Source organism: Rhinoraja longicauda, chromosome 18, assembly GCF_053455715.1.
Source record: "Rhinoraja longicauda isolate Sanriku21f chromosome 18, sRhiLon1.1, whole genome shotgun sequence".
Taxonomy (NCBI): domain Eukaryota; kingdom Metazoa; phylum Chordata; class Chondrichthyes; order Rajiformes; family Arhynchobatidae; genus Rhinoraja; species Rhinoraja longicauda.
Window position 1 is genome coordinate 29449791 of NC_135970.1, and position 17431 is coordinate 29467221.

General features: G+C 46.0%; 2 protein-coding genes across 4 annotated transcripts in view; one reads left to right on the plus strand and one right to left on the minus strand.

The window, feature by feature from the left end:
* The window catches only part of lsp1a (lymphocyte specific protein 1 a), a 108078-nt gene extending 96963 nt beyond the window's left edge, over positions 1–11115 (plus strand). For both annotated transcript variants that reach the window (XM_078415413.1, XM_078415411.1), the window contains exon 14: positions 7570–11115. The gene's annotated coding sequence lies outside the window, so the exon portion shown is untranslated. The remainder of the gene's footprint in view (positions 1–7569) is intronic.
* The window catches only part of prr33 (proline rich 33), a 32712-nt gene continuing 15794 nt past the window's right edge, over positions 514–17431 (minus strand). Inside the window, exons 2-3 of one of the 2 annotated variants that reach the window (XM_078415414.1) lie at positions 12910–13020; positions 514–2739 (exon numbers count right to left, since the gene is read on the minus strand). In XM_078415414.1, the coding sequence (XP_078271540.1) occupies positions 667–2739; positions 12910–12912 (2076 nt within the window). In that variant the 5' untranslated portion in view covers positions 12913–13020 and the 3' untranslated portion in view covers positions 514–666. The remainder of the gene's footprint in view (positions 2740–12909; positions 13021–17431) is intronic. The other variant, XM_078415415.1, reaches the window with a different exon arrangement.

Genomic DNA, 17431 nt, shown 5'->3' on the forward strand with positions numbered 1-17431 from the left:
GGGTAAAAGACTCTGTCTTCACCCTATTTATTCATCTCATGAGCTTCTACACCTCTTTCAGATCATCCTTCAACCTCCTGCGTTGCAAGGAATAAACTCCTGGCCTGCCCAACCTCTCCCTATAGTTCAGACCCTCGAGCATCCCAAAGATGTATGGGTTTGTAGGTTAAAGGCCCTCTGTAAATTGCTCCTAGTGAGTAGGGAGTGGAGGCGAAGGTGGGATAACATAGATCTAATGTGAACGAGTGATCAATGGTTGGCGTGGACAGTGGGTGACGGGCCTGTTTCTATGCTGTATCTTTCAATCAATCAATCAATCATTCGATCAGTCATTCTATGTCTTATCTTTCAATCAATCAATTAATCATTCGATCAGTCATTCAATCGCTCAATCAACCAATCAATCAAAACCGGACCCTCACACCAATGGAACCATTAATGCTTTAAGATCTGAATAAGTATTGGAGCAAATTAAACATAATTCACAAGAATGGAATGATTAAAATGTCTTTTTATTACATTTGGTAACATGTTATATGTATAAGAATTTAACTTTACAAAAAACCTAATCCATATGGTTCGCGTTAACGTTACTCTAATTCCCTTGTGTTGCCAGATTAATAGGTCTGGTTTCCGTGGACTATTTTGGATTGCTAGTTTGTGTGTTCAGGCCAGTGCTTTTGCTGGCCAGCCTTTTGCAGTACGGTTGAAGTCCTTGAGTTCTTCGTCGTCGATTGCTTTGCGATGCAGCCCTGACTCGATCAGCGTGCTACTGATTCTCTTCAGGGGACCTTTAGCTGCTTCCTTCAACTTTCGAGCGTCGAAGCGTGGCCGAAAAAGCAGAAGGGGCAGGCGGCTGGAGAACCACGATGACCGCTGCGTTACCCCGGGCGTGTCCGAGCTTGGTTCTTGCTGCTCCTGTCTGCTTCCCTCCGTCAAATGCTCTTTCATGGCAAACATTTGGAACAGCATTGCATTCCACATCTTATCAGCCCGTGATCCCTTGGTGTTTTGAGACTCTTGCTTCCCATCTTCCGTCTGGTTTTGACTCTGTTCCTGAGCTCCTGGCTTCGGCGACTCTGATTCCGGCTCTGGGAATTCCGGGGGCTCGTCCTCCACCACCATATGCTTCTTGAGACGGCTCCAACCACTTATCTTGCTCCTTGGAGGTTTCACTCTGTCGACGGTTTTCAGCGGGGCTGCTGCCTTCAAAACTGACTGACCTTCTTGGTTGGCTGTCTCGGCCACAGAGTGGGGTGGCTTGGGTTCAGATTCGACTTTGCTTCCCTCCAGGGTGATGATCGCTTGATGATGGACTTCTACATTGGCACTCACAGTGTCAGGTGTAGGAGCATTCTTTTGCATGGCTGGGATATCGGACGCCATGTCAGTGAGGCCGCCATGTGGCACCCCATGGGTAAACGTCTTGTCCCTTGGGATTTCAAAGGTTGGAGTCTTCACTCTTGGAGGTTCGTAGGTTGGAGTCCTTGCCCTCGAAGGTTCGTAGGTTGGAGTTTTTACCCTCAGAGGTTCAAAGGTTGGAGTATTAACTCTTAGAGGTTCGTAGGTTGGAGTCTTTACCCATCGAAGTTCAAAGGTTGGAATCCGTGCCCTCAAAGGGTCGTAGGTTGGAGTTTTCACCTTTGGAGGGTCATAGGTTGGAGTCTTTACCCTCAGAGGTTCGTAGGTTGGAGTCCTCGACCTCAGAGGGTCGTTAGTTGGTGTCTTCACCCTCAGAAGGTCATAGGTCGGAGTCTTAACCCTCGGAGGTTCGTAGGTTGGCGTTTTCACCCTCGGAGGTTCGTAGGTGGGTGTCTTCACCCTGGGAGGGTCGTAGGTTGGAGTCCTTGCCCCCCGATGTTCATAGGTTGGCGTCTTCACCCTCGGAGGGTCGTAGGTCGGAGTCTTCACCCTCGGAGGGTCGTAGGTCGGTGTCTTCAAACTTGGAAGGTCGTAGGTCGGAGTCTTCACCCTCGGAGGGTCGTAGGTCGGAGTCTTCACCCTTGGAGGCTCGTAGGTTGCTCTGCTACTCTGGAACACGCTCATCATTGCGACATTAGGGCCATTGGCAAGGTAGGGTCGAGCGAGGTGATCACCAAGAGCAAGGCCAAGGGGTTTTGCAGATTGCCCAGTGGAGATGTTGGCGGTGGGAATCTCCGTGCCGGACTGCATGTAACAGCTTGTGGACAACAGTGGCGGTAGTCCAAGCATGGGCAATAGTCGTGGGCTGCTACTTGGTTGATCACTTGAAAGAAAGAAGGTCTTTACAGGAACCACAGGTTGGATCGGTGGACCAGAGACATGGGTCAGACCTCCACCCGCTTCCCGTGAGCCACTTGTCTCTGTTTTGGTGAGAATCTCGATTTTGCCCTTGTAAAAGGTCTTGCGAATGGGGTACAGGCTGACGCCGTGCTTCACGACTGCAGGTATCAAGTGTTGCCTGAGAGACGGTAAAGCAGATGGGAGGTAGGGCAGGGCGCGCACCCTGCGCTCACTGTGCTCCAGGTCGGGATTTCCCTCGCTCACGGGCGACAGGCTAGCCCGGAAGGGTTTGGACAGGTAAGAGTGGGACTTATCTGGCCCATCCTCCGGTGATAAGATTTCTGCACTCTGCCGCTTGGCGATCCGCTTCCGGATCTTCTGCAGCCTGGCATTGTCTTTGCCGGGCTTCGGTGCCGGGGGTGGAGCCGTGCGCGGCGACGCACAGTAGTGTTTCATGGTCAGTAACATTTTAATTCCCTGCAACACAACAAAAGACAATTTTATTCCACCACGGCTTGGTATCACACGCCGCCAACCAAAGATACTAGAGGAACAAGATGAACCACTCCGTTGAAATCGCCTAGGCTGAAGCGTAGTACGTAAAGGAGCGGAACGGCCGCCATTTTAGTAAGCAAAACCCGCCGTTCGCTATGCCTCTCGCAGTGTAATCAGTGTTTTGGGGCAAGAGTATGTGTGGTGATGCCATCGAAATGCAGAACCCACCTCATCTATCAATTCACAGGTTTTTGTTATTTTTCTTTTTAAATGTTTCTGCAGGGTTTCCGCCTACTAAAATGGCGCCATGACGTACTACCGTTTTTAGGGTCGAGTGGTCTATCTTACTCCTCTAGTATCTTTGCCGCCAACTCAGGGTAGATTCCCGGAAGAAGAATCTTGTGCAGGAAGGAGCTGCAGATGCGAGTCTACACCAAGGATAGATGCACACAATGTCGGAGTAACGCAGCGGGTCGGGCAGCATCTCTGGAGAGCGGGAGAAAAGGAATAGGTGACTTTGCCGTTCACGACCCTTCTCAACCTGAGGGTCTTGACCTGAAACGTCACCTATTCCTTTTTTCTCCAGAGATGCTACCTGACCTGCTGAGTTACTCCAGCGGTTTGTGTCTATCTCCGGTTTTATCTGTTGGGGAAGTCCAGAACAAGGGGTCACAGTTTAAGGATAAGGGGGAAGTCTTTTAGGACCGAGATGAGAACGTTTTTTTTCACACAGAGTGGTGAATCTGTGGAATTCTCTGCCACAGAGGGTAGTTGAGGCCAGTTCATTGGCTATATTTAAGAGGGAGTTAGATGTGGCCCTTGTGGCTAAAGGGATCAGGGGGTATGGAGAGAAGGCAGGTACGGGATACTGAGTTGGATGATCAGCCATGATCATATTGAATGGCGGTGCAGGCTCGAAGGGCCGAATGGCCTACTCCTGCACCTATTTTCTATGTTTCTATCTGATGTGTTTGGATAGCATGCAAAGCAAAGCTTATCACTGTACCTCGGTACACGTGACAATAATAAACCTAAACCTACTTGCGGTGTGCAAGGCGGTTGACGGTTGCTGGGCCACTCTCTCTGCCTGACGACTGCGTGCAGATTTAAGTTGGACCACAAGCAGTGTGTGTAAGGTGAGATGTCAGCAGGCAAGATCATTACTTCTATCCTTGTCCCAGCCTCTCATAACTGGCTGGTCCTGGCTATTAAGCGGAGTCAGCCATTCCTGGTCCCTCCTCACTTACCTCCAGAGTTCAACCAACATAAGATAGCTACACACCGCTCCCCAGAATAAGACCAGGCTAATGTGCAAGTCAGCAACATGTCACGCCATGGACGTTAATAGGTGGAGACTGCTTACTGATTACGGGAGGAGGGAAATGTTTCCTAATGAAATTCTTCCCCCATGATTGTGCATTACCTTTTGCAGGAGATTGACACTATTTCTCTCTCTCTCTCTCTCTCTCTCTCTCTCTCTCTCTCTCTCTCTCTCTCTCTCTCTCTCTCTCTCTCTCTTGAAAGAATGATTTTCATGAGGGGGGTAGACAGGTTGAATGCACAGAGTTCAGTTTAGTTTTCAGATACATCATGGAAACAGGCCCTTCGGCCCACCGGGTCCATGCTGACCAACAATTACCCCGTACACTAGTTCTATTCGACACTCTGGGGGGCAATTTACACAAGCCAAACAAACTTTCCACTGTGCATTGGTACACCTGACAGTAATAAACCTAAACCTTTGATGCAGGTTGATTGATTTAATTGAAAGATACAGCAAAGGCTCACCCAATCCGCGACGACCATCGAAGATCACCTGTTCGCACTAGTCATATGTAGTCCCACCTCCTCATCCACCCCTACAAACTCAGGGAAATTTCCCAAAGCCAATTAACCTCCAAACCTGTACTTCTTTGGTATGTGGGATAGTATAACAGATATTGAGCAAAATACAAAGTGCTGGAATAATCTGCTGGCCAGGCAGCATCCCTGGAGGAAATGGGTGGTCAGGAACAGTCCGACGAAGAGTCCTGACCCCGAAACATCGTCTGTCTATTCCTGCCACAGATGCTGCCTGACCGGCTGAATTACTTTGTGTTTTTCCCCAGATTCCAGCATCTGCAGTTCCTTGTATCTCAAAATGAAATGCATTAGATGGATGGCACAACTAAATCAGCTGGCATGTAATCAAAATCATCTGCACATGCTGGTTTATACCAAAGTTTGACACAAAGTGCTGGAGTAATTCAGAGTTCAGGCAGCCTCTATGGAGAACGTAGGCAGGAGATGTTTTGGATCGGGACCCTTCTTCAGACTCAGTCAGTCTTCAGACTAAATCAGATAGCATTTGGGTACCATTCTCGTGCAGCTAACAGGGTACTTCCCCAAACCTCCAGGAAGCCTCTCAACCCCTGATCATTGGAGCTGTTTGTGTGGCGTTCACGTGTTCTCCGTGTTTCTCTGGTTGTTCATGTTTCCTCCCACCTCCCGAACGTGCAACTTGCCTCTGACGTACAGACGAGTGGTAGAAGGTGGGAACTGATGGTGAGCAGAGAGAAAAATGTGGCACTTGTTTAAATCTAGGAGATGAATAACACGACATTGGTGAGACTAACCCAGGGATTTGAATGTTGATTTCTCTAACTTGCATTCCCTCTTTCTCCATCCCTCCCCCACCCAAGTCACACCAGCTTTTCGTCCTAACCTGGCCTGCCTCCTTTATCATTATTACTTACTTGGATAACTTTCATCCATTTGTTCTCTATCCCCCTACATCATCGTCTATATCTCTCGTTTCCCTTTCCCGTAACTTTGAGTCTGAAGAAGGGTCTTGACCCGAAACGTCACCCATCCCTTCTCTCCAGAGATACTGCCTGTCCCACTGAGTTACTCCAGCATTTTGTATCTGCATTTAGAGTATTGTGTTCAGTTTTGTTCACCCTGCTATAGAAAGGATGTTGTCAAGCTGGAAAGAGTGTGGAGAAGGTTTGTGAGGATATTGCAAGAAGAGGGCCTGAGCTACAGGGAGAGGTTGGGCAGGCTAAGACTTTATTCCTTGGAGCTCAGGAGGATGAGGGGTGATCTTATTGAGAGGAATAGATGGTACAAAATCATGAGAGGAATAGATCGGGGGAAACGCACAGAGTCTCTTGCCCAGAGTAGGGGAATCGAGAACCAGAGGACCTTGGTTTAAGATGAGGGGGGGGGGGAGATTTAATAGAAACCTGAGGGGCAATATTTGTACACAGAGGGTGGTAAGTATATGAAACAAGCTGCCAGAGGAGATAGTTGAGGCAGGTACTGTCACAACATTTAAAATACATTTGGGTGGGTACGTGGATAGGATTAGAGGGATATGGGCCAAATGCAGGCAGGTGGGACTGGTACAGATCTTGGGCGGCATGGGCAGGTTGGGCCGAAGGGCCTGTTTCCGCATTGTATGACTCAATAACCAGTTAATTTCCTCAATGCTGCATTAGCTAAAGAATTTGACACAAATATACAAAGAACAGCAGTCCTTGGGTTCCGTTCTGAAACATTACTTATCCATGCTTGACCCACCGAGTTACTCCATCTCCAAGGAACTAAAAATGCTGGAATCTTGAGCAAAACACAAAGTGCTGGAGCAGTTACGGGGAGAGTTGGGCAGACTTGGATTCTTTTCTGCAGAACACTGAAGGTTGAGGGGAGACCTGATAAAAGTATATAAAATTATGAAATGCATAGATAGGGTAGACAGTTAGAACTTTATTCTCAGGATGGAAATATCAAATACTGGAGGGCATAGCTTTAAGGTGAGAGAGGCAAAGTTCTAAGAAGGGGATACAATAGTAACACTAAAGGGATTTTTTGAATAGGTACGTGGATATGCAGGGATTGGGGGGATATAGATTATGTGCAGGCAGATGATAGTTGGTCTTGGCATCACTTTCAGCATGGGTTTTGTGGGCTGAAGGACCTGTCCTTGTGCTGCATTGCTCTATGTTCTGTGTTTGAACTCAGCAATATCTGTGGAGGGTGGGAATGGGCGACATTTCAGATTGGATTGGGTCTGAAGAAAGATCCTGACCTGAAACATCGCCTAATCATTCCCTCCACAGATGCTGCCTGACCACAAGAATATAACACTGTTTTCAGGCAAACCGAACCATCCTACCAGCAATTAGAGAGCAGTCCTGAGCTACTACCTACCTCATTGAAGACCCTTGGACTATCTTTGATCAGACTTTACTGGACTTTATCTTGCACTGAATGTTATTCATCTTATTCCCTTTATCATGTAACCGAACACTGTGGAAGGTCGACTGTAATCATGTATTGTCTTTCCGCTCACGGGTTAACGTGCAACAAAAGCCTTTCACTGTACCTCAGTGCGTGTGACAACAAACTAAACTAAACTAAGCGAAACTAACCTTAACTAAACCTTGTCTGCTCTCTGTTAAGGCAGAGATAGATAGATTCTTGATTAGTATGGGTGTCAGGGTTATGGGGTTGAGAGGAAGAGATAGACCAGCCATGATTGAATGGCAGAGTAGACTTGATGGGACTTGTTGGGCTGAATGGCTTAATTCTGCTCCTAACACTTATGAATTTATGAACACACCAGGGCACTAATTGGTGTTTGTTGGAAGCCAGAGTTCTGGAGCACAGTATGTTACGGGACACAGCATTTTATTTTGTATGTGGAATATCCTGTTTAGAAGTTTTTGTCTCCAAATGAAAGCAATATTTCAGTGCTCATCACAGGCAATCAAAAATAAATGGAGCATAATCATAATGTACAATTTACAATAATTTTCCTTTCTTTCTCAGCTGCTGTTGAAAATTGTGATGAGAATATTGAAGAACTGGAGCCAAGAAATGGACCAAGAGCTTTTGAGCGCATCGATTTTATATATTAATTTGTTTACTTATAAACGTGTTATTGTCACTTATATCATGATTGTTATGTCTTTCACCACTGATTCTGCAGTAGCTCACACAGCAAATGTACCTGGAGAATAGAAACCATTCACCGAAGGGTTTGGCAGAAACTTACATCTAAAATAAGTGCAGAGTAGCTGAATGGGTCGACTACATCTTATCTATTTCCATTATCTTGATGATGGTTAGAAATAGTTGGGAAAATCCATTTGTCGAACCCATCTCCGGCTTTGACAGTACTAATAGAGCACACGCACACACATGTGCCCGCACATACAGACACACACGCACGCAGAAACAGATTCTTGCACACACACAAACAGACACACACAGGCAGACACGCGCACACACGCACAGAGGCAGAGAGACACACACACTCAGAGACAGACAGACCCAAACGCAGCCCCACACACACACACACACACACACGTACTCTTTTGTGAGGGAACTCCTAAACTGTTGGCATTTTTCCAACACTACACCTCAAAAATGTCATTGGAGCAGAATTTTTTAACCTGACTTCATGTGTTGTTGTCATGAAGTGATGGATTAGGTGATACAACTTGTAGAGTCACTGCCTCACAACGCCAGAGTCCTGGCTTCGTTCCTGACCCCGGGTGCTGTCTGTGTGGAGTTTGTACGGTTCTCCCTGTGACCGCGTGGGTTTCCTCCGGGTGCTCCGGTCGTGTCCTCCCACATCCCAAAGACGTGCAGGTTTGCAGATTAATTGGCCCTCTGTCAAGCGCTCCCAGTGTGCAGGGAGTGGATGAGAAAGTGGGATAACATAGAACTGGTGTACATGGGTGGCTGATAGTTGGCCTGGGCTCGGTGGGCCACAGGGCTGTTTCCATGCTGTGCACTAAACTAAGCTGAAAGCCAATCTGAACTGTGTCATATTGTTCCACCATGTTCAACTTGAAATGCAGCTCCAGATTCAATCAAGATATTTAGGATCAATACATAGCAGACGTTTTATGATGTCTCTTTGTCGTATCTCTTAAAAAACTCTCCAGTCTTTTCTCATAATTCAACTGGACAATCCACATTTTGCATTAAATTAAGCTTTTAAAATTAATTCTACTCTCAAGGAAAAATAAAAAATATGGAGTGTTAAATGCATAACCAACTTGTGCTTCATAAATACCACCTTATTCCAATATCTCTAACTGCAAGTGGAGCTGTAGGGAGTGCAGCAGTCTCATAACTCTGGTGACCTGGCTTCAATTGTGACCCCCGCTTCCGTCTGCGTAGACTTAGCTCGCTCTCCCTTTGACCGTCTGGTCCACCTCCAATAAATATGGAACATAGAACGGTAGAGCACAGGAACAGGCCCTTCAGCCCACAATGTCCGTGCTGAACATGATGCCAAGACCAACTCTCATCTGCCTGCGTATAATCCGTATCCCTCCATACTCTGCATATTCATGTGCCCATCCAAAAGTCTCTTTCATATCTGCCACTATCATATCTGCCTCCACCACTACCCCTGGCAGTGAGTTCCAGGCACTCACCACCCTCGGTGTAAAGAAAATGGCCCTGCACATCTCCCTTCAACTTTGCCCCTTTCATCTTAAAGTTATGCCCTCTAGTGTTTCACGTTTGCACCCTGGGAAAAGGGCTCTGACTGACTACCCTATCAATGCCTCTCATCATTTTTTTATACCTCTATCAGCTCTCCCCGTAACCTCCAGCGGTCCAGGGAAAACAATCCAAGTCCGTCCAACCTCTCCCTGCGGCTAACACCCACTAATCAAGGCATCGTTCTGGTAAACCTCCTCTGCATCCTCTCCAGGGCAATTGCTCTGAATTTCGATGGGTGGTTGGAGAATTGGGGTGTTACTGGGAATGTGTGAGAGAATGGTTTACAGTGATATATGTGGAAATGAGCACAAAGTGCTGGAGTAGCAACGCAGGTCATCTCTGGAGGACATGGATAGGTGATGCTTCGGGTCGGGACCTTTCTTCAGTGAAATGGAATTGATAAGATTGCTCAGAGTAGGATAGACTCAATGGGCTGAATGGAGCCTTCCATCAGGTAATATGGATAATAAATAAATCGTAAGTGCTGTAAGTCGAAGGCACAATGAACTTGTTTTAAGAAGCATTTAGTCAGTTACATGGATAGGATAGGTTTTGGGGGAGTGGGGCCAAACGCAGGCTGGTGGGACTAGTGTAGATGGGACATGTTGGTCGGCACGGGCAGGTTGGGCCGGAGAGCCTGTCTCCACACTGTATGGCTCTCTGACTAACTGCAGAAACTGGAATCTTGAGTGAAAAGAAACGTGCTGGAGGAACTCAGCGGGTCAGGCAGCATCTGTGGAGGGAAATGAACAGACAACGTTTCGGCTCGGAACCCTTCTTGGTACCTTCCTCCAGCAGTTTATTTTTCACTGCTCTTCGGTGACGTTTGGGTGACATAGTGAGGACTATGAGTGGGAGCAGAGAGTTGTGAACAGGCGCTGATGAATTGAATGAATGTGACTAATAAGGTTCTCTGGGGAAGTGTGGGGTAATCCTCTTTAGACATAAAGCGTGGACGGAGTACTTCTCGAAAAGGAATTTGAGTCTTGGAATCCCCGTCTTGGAATTTTGAGGGAGCAGCAAAATTTAGTGATTCAAGTGTCATAATATTCTAGGATTTAGGGTGGCACGGTGGCACAGCGATAGAGTTGCCACCTTACCGTGCCTGAGACCCGCCTTCGATCGCTACGGGCACTGTCTGTTTGAACTTTATACGTTCACCCTGTGACTGTGTGGGTTTTCTCCCAGTGCTCCAGTTTCCTCACACATCCCAAAGACGTGCAGGTCTGTAGATTAATTGGCCCTCTGTAAATTACGCTTAGTGTGTAGGCCTGAGCTCGCGGGGCTGTCTGTGTGGAGTTTGCACGTTCTCCCTGTGACCGCATGGGTTTCATCCAGGGGCTCCTGTTTCCTCCCACATCCCCAAGATGTTGAGCTTTGTCAGTTAATTGGCCTCTGTATAATTTCCCCTTGTGTGTGGGGAGTGGATGAGAAAGTAGATCAAGTGTGAGCGGGTGATCGATGGTGGGCAAGGACTTGGTGGGCTGAAGGGTGTATTTCCATGCTACATGTTTCAATCAAAGCTGCACGCAATAGCTCCATTGCCTTCCCGCTCCATATAGGCCTATACTCCTCCCCATTATTCACCCATCATGAGATATATCATATGCAGGTAACATGCAATACCAATGTATTCAGGGAGGGGAAGAAAGAGAAACCTACATTCAGAGAAACCTAGCTTTGATAAACATACCTTGGAGGCTTTGCTTCAACACATAATTGCAATACAGTATTCTCTTTAAATGTGAAATTGAGCTTGTTTTATATACTACTGTCAAGCACAAAAAAAGGAAGGTTGTTCAAAAAGGAAATTGGATTTATTGCAGCTAATGACAGTTTTATTAAATGTAATGTTTTGCGTAATGAGATGTTGTCCTGTTCTTCTCATTTATGACTAACCTATCGCACTCTGCACAGAATGGAACTTTACACGCAGTCCTTGTAGAAATTTCAATTATGTTCCCCATAGCAACGGGCAATTGGCGTGCAGGGAGTCAGATAAGTTAATGTTATGCGGAGGTCAGCCTAAAGACTAAAAACTTTCTCAAAAATGTTCAAAAGCCACCAGACTAACAGTGGAGATATAAAAGAATGGCAGAGGATGGAATCCTGTTTAGAACAGGGCGCTTCACAGCGCCAGAGGCCCGGGTTCGATCCTGACCTAGGGTGCTGTCTGCACGGAGTTTGCACGTTCTCTCTGGGACCGCATCAGTTTCCTCAGGGTGCTCTAGTTTCCTCCCACATCCCAAAGACGTGCGGGTTTTTATGCTAAGTGGCCCTCTGTAAATGGTGCATAGTGTGTAGAGTGGATGAGAAAGTGGGATAACATGGAACTAGTGTGAACGGGTGATCGATGGTCAGCATGGACTCGGTGGGCCGAAGGGCCTGTTTCCATGCTGTATCTCTAAACTAAACTAAACTGAAAGTCATGGCGGACACAAGGAACTGCTGATGCTGGATTACAAAAAAACCCCCACAAAGTGCCAGAGTAACTTTGAGAAAGTGGTATAACATGAAACCAGTGTGAACAGGTGGTCGATGGTTGGGGTGGACTTGGGTGGGCTGAAGGGCCTGTTTCCATGCTGTATCTCTAAACTAAACGGAACTCAACTGAACAAAACTAAACTAAACATAGAACACGTGAGCGATGGTCAGTGTGGACTCGGTGAGCCTGTTTCCATGCTGTATCTCTGAACAAAACTGTACTAAACTAAACTAAACATTAGATTAATTGGCCCTCTGTAAAATTGCCCCTAGTGTGTAGGGAGTGGATGCTGAGCTGGGATAACAGAGAACTGGTGTGACCGCTTGATCGATGGTCGGCATGGACCCGGTGGGCAAAGGAACCTGTTTCTATGCAATATCTTTAACTCAATTCAATCTATGCACAATTCTAGAATACCAACTGGAATCAATGCTTGTTTGAGAACAAAGAACATATTTCCTGATTTACTGGTGTCATCTTGTTAAAGATAGGCACCAACATTTGACACCACATGGGATGAAGGCAGAGGCTAGATGAAGAAGTGGCACTATCTGTCAATCGGTAACCACTGCTGTTGAAAGTCCACACTACTGTTAAATGATGGTCCACCAAGTTTCCTCGAGAAACTCTCTGCCTCAGAAGGCAGTGGAGGCCAATTCCTGAATGCTTTCAAGAGAGAGCTAGATAGAGCTCTTAAAGATAGCGGAGTCAGGGGGTATAGGGAGAAGGCAGGAACGGGGTACTGATTGTGAATGATCAGCCATGATCACATTGAATGGCGGTGCTGGCTCGAAGGGTCGAATGGCCTACTCCCACACCTATTGTCTATTGTCTATTGTATAGATACATGATAAGGGAATAACGTTTAGTGAAAGGTAAAGCCAGCAAAATCTGATCAAGGATAGTCCGAGGGTCATCAAAGAAGAAGATAGTAGTTCAGCACTGCTCGCTGGTTGTGGTGGGATAGTTCAGTTTAGTTTTGTCAAATTTAACCATTGATACTCTATTGAGAATTTTATCAGGTTGAAGTTAATTGCAGTAACGCAATACTGTGCTTTGCTTTTAAGTCTTTGAGAATTAATTGCTGCCATGTTAAGAAATACTTACAAGTTTTCAGCCTTTCCAAAGATAACCAGTACCAATGATGTACAATGGATGCTTACCATTTGATTAGATTATGTATAAATGTTATGGAGATGAACTCCCATTTGCTGCTTCTGAACACGTTGGAAGTCTCCATCATTCACAGGGATGCACGATGCACCAAATCATACCTAAAAGATAAAGATAAAATCAATTTGCGGATAATTCTCAGGCAGAGCATGAAAATGCCTCAAAGATAAAGAATGTTTGCAGCAAGCTTAATAGAGGATTGATTTTGAAAAATCTCCAGATGCTGAAATGATGGTCCACCAAGTTTCCTCGAGAAACTCTCTGCCTCAGAAAGTGAAAATCAATCAGCAGGCCAGACAGCATCTGTGGAGGGAGAAACAGAGATAATGTTTACAGGTTGAAGATCCATGAATTGGGAAGTAGAAGATGTACATCGAAGGAAGACACAAAATGCTGGAGTAACTCAGTGGGTCAGGCAGCATCTCTGGAGAAAAGGAATGGGTGACGTTTCTTCAGACTGAAGAAGGGTCTCGACCCGAAACGTCACCCATTTCTTCTCTCCCGAGATGCTGCCTGACCCGCTGAGTTACTCCAGCATTTTGTGTCTACCTTCGATTTAATCCAGCATCTGCAGTTTTTTTTCCTATACATAGATGATGTACATTGTTGACATAGAGTTTGACTGGCCAATTCGAAGAATAATGTGCGAGTTAACTGCAGGTCTGAATTGGGACAACAAGGATAGTGCTGGAACTTAAAAAATATTTTAACTTTAGATTTGGATGGCACAGTGGTGAAGCGGTAGAGTTGCTGCCTTACAGCACCAGAGACCCGGGTTCCATCCTGACTAAGGACGCAGTCTGTTCAGAGTTCCATGTGGGTTTCCTCCCTGTGCTCCGGTTTCCTCCCACATCCCAAACACGTGCAGGTCTGTAGGTTAATTGGTTTCTGTAAATTTCCTCAAGTGTGTAGTGGGATAACATAGCAACATAGAAAATAGGTGCAGGAGGAGGCCATTGGGCCCTTCGAGCCAGCACCGCCATTCATTGTGATCATGGCTGATCATCTACAATTAGTAACCCGTGCCTGCCTTCTCCCCATATCCCTTGATTCCACTGGCCCCTAGAGCTCTATCTAACTCTCTTTTAAATTCATAACGTGTGAACTGGTAGTATAAGAAAATAACTGCAGATGCTGGTACAAATCGAAGGTATTTATTCACAAAATGCTGGAGTAACTCAGCAGGTCAGGCAGCATCTCAGGAGAGAAGGAATGGGTGACGTTTCGGGTCGAGACCCTTCTTCAGACTGATGTCAGGGGGGCGGGACAAAGGAAGGATATAGGTGGAGACAGGAAGATAGAGGGAGATCTGGGAAGGGGGAGGGGAAGAGAGGGACAGATGAACTATCTAAAGTTGGAGAAGTCGATGTTCATACCACTGGGCTGCAAGCTGCCCAGGCGAAATATGAGGTGCTGTTCCTCCAATTTCCGGTGGGCCTCACTATGGCACTGGAGGAGGCCCATGACAGGTGATCAGTGGGTGTTGTGAACTCGATGGGGCCTGTTTCCATGCTGTATCTAAACTAATCTAAACTAAGAGTGGATCCAAAGAATATAAGATACCGAGTGTATTAAATGGAGACCCAGGGAACTGCAGATGCTGGGATCTTGAGCAAAACACAAAGTGCTGGAGGAACTCAGCAAGTCAGGAAGTATCTGTGGAGGGAATAGACAGATGATGCTTCACATTGGGACCCTTCTTCAGACTGCTATTAGATGCCTTACTGGTATCTATAAACAATGCTAACTGGAAATACTAAGCAAGTTAAGCAGCACATGTGGAAGGAAAAACAGAGTTTCTGTTGCTGTGAGGCAGAAACTCTACCGCCGCTGCACCATGCCGACAAAATTAGAATTATCTTATATCTCAGAGGTGATTAAAATTAGGGGACCACCATCTCTTGGCATGAAGGTAGACACAAAATGCTGGAGTAACTCAGCGGGTCAGGCAGCATCTCAGGAGAGAAGGAATGGGTGATGTTTCGGATCGAGACCCTTCTTCAGTCTGAAGAAGGATCTCGACCCAAAAGGTCACCCATTCCTTCTCTCCTGAGATGCTGCCTGACCCCCTGAGTTACTCCAGCATTTTGTGTCTACCTTCGATTTGAACCAGCATCTGCAGTTATTTTCCTACTATCTCCTGGCATGACCTCGTTCCAAACTTGGCTGATGAGGCGGTGAACTTTTGTCCAAAGTTCCTCTTTGCCAACGTTTAGAAATGCAGCACAGGATGTTGTAACTCAGCTATGAGCTGTAGTTAAGAATATAAAATGGTGGTGTGAAGCCAATTCTCATTAACAACTTGGCAAATGAGGCAGGTCTGACCTCGTAAAGTGAGTTGTACTGGTCTACTCCTGAATGCCATTCTGTCAGAAGTTCGCCTCAAAGGTCAAAGGACACCAAAGTTAAAATCTTTCTCCTGTGGGAAACTCATATATTATTTTTTCCCCCAAAATTCATGGACAGCCTTCAATTGAATAGTGTGTAAGAAGGAACTGCAGATTCTGGTTTAAACCGAAGAAAGACACAAAAAGCTGGAGTAGCTCAGCGGGACAGGCAGCATCTGAAGAGAGAAGGAATGGGCGACCTTTCGGGTCGAGACCCTTCTTCAGAGGTCTCGAACCGAATCGTCACCCACTCCTTCTCTCCAGAGATGCTGCCTGTCCCGCTGAGTTACTCCAGCTTTTTGTGTCTTTCTTCTATTGAATAGATTCAGCATTTAAGAAGCCTCTGGATTTGCACTTCAGTCACCGAGGTGTAGAAGACTATGAGCAAATGTTGACAGATGTGAATGCCACTCTGGGTGTCACTTGGTTGCAAAGGAATTGATGGGCTGAATGGCCTGTTTCCATGCTGTACAACTCTATGACCTGACATTTCCTCTAATGATCGAACCCCCCTGACACATTTATCCATTTCACTACCTAGTCGATATTGATAGACAGGGCGGCACTGTGGTGCAGCGGTAGAGCTGCTGCCTTAAAGCGCCAGAGACCCAGGTTCGATCCTGACTATGGGTGCTGTCTGTACGGAGTTTGTACGTTCTCCCTGTGACTGCGTGGGTTTTCTCAAAATGGCCATTTTACATTTCCCATTTCTGAAATGGCCTGTTTCCACACTGTATCTGCAAGGCCTAAAGTCTAAGCATTCCCAAATTATCATTTTAACAAAAAAGGAAAATAAAGACCAGCTATGTTTAGCCCTTGTTGAAATAAATTCCTGCCTTGCCCTGTTGAAAGTTCCTTGACCTAATTATAGAAGAGGCAATGCTGCACTGCCATCTGACACTGTCACCTGTTGCCAACTTTTCATGGCACAGGGTTCAAGACTGACACAAACTCTGCTCTTTCTTTTCATCATTCTCTTTTCTTTGAACAGATAGAAAAAATAAAATAAAATCACCAAGTGCACAATGGTTTCAGAACAGACACCAAATTGTACACAAATTGATCAACTGCCTTGGAAAGGAGTATAATTTTCATTTGAACATGCCTCAAATACTGAATTCCTATTAAAGGTGGGAATCCTTGTGTCCTTAAATGACTCCATTTTTTTTATTAGGTCGGCTTTTAGTTGACCTTAGCTTATTTAGCGTATTATTATTGTTGTCACGTGTACCGAGGTACAGTGAAAAGCTTTTGTGTTGCATGCTATCCAGTCAACGATAAGACTACACACGATTACAATCGGGTCATCCACAGTGTATCAATACGTGATAAAGGGAATAATGTTTAGTGCAAGAGCAAGTCCAGTAAAGTCCAATTAAAGATAGTCTGAGGGTCTCCAATGAGGTAGATGGTAGGTCAGGACCACTCTCTAGTTGATGATACGATGGTTCAGTTTTCTGATAACAGCAGGGTAGAAACTGGGAAATGTAAAATATTGCATAAATTTGGATTGCATTGAATTCGATTGAAAGATCCAGCATGGAAATGGGCCCTTCGGCCCTCTGAGTCCACACCGACCAACAATCACCCGTTCACGCTAGTTCCATGTTATCAAACTTCCTCATGCACTCCCTACACACTAGGGGCAACTTACGGAGGCCAGTTAACCAACTAACCTGCAGGTCTTTGGGATGTAGGAATAAACCAGGGCACCCGGAGGAAACTCACATGGTCACGGGGAGTATGTGCAAGCTCCACACATGCATCGGCCGACATCAGAATCGTACCAGGTTCTCTGGCAACATGGGAAAGCGGCTCTACCAGCTGTGCCACTGTGCACACCACTCTCCACTCTCTGAACAATGTTTGATTTCTTCAAAGTTTTGAAGGATATGAGTCAAACGTGGGCAAATGATTCTGCCTTAGATGAGGCACTGTGGTCGGTCTGGGTAGGTTGGGCCGAAGGGCCTGTTCCTAATCTGTATGGCTGACTAAGTACTCTGAATGATATCAGAATACCTTTAACTATGTCATTATTGGATCTATGAATATTGCACTTTCATTAGGTTTTCTTTGAATTCATTCAGCTTGGGGCTAAAATCTAGTTCAGACTGATGGAATGAAC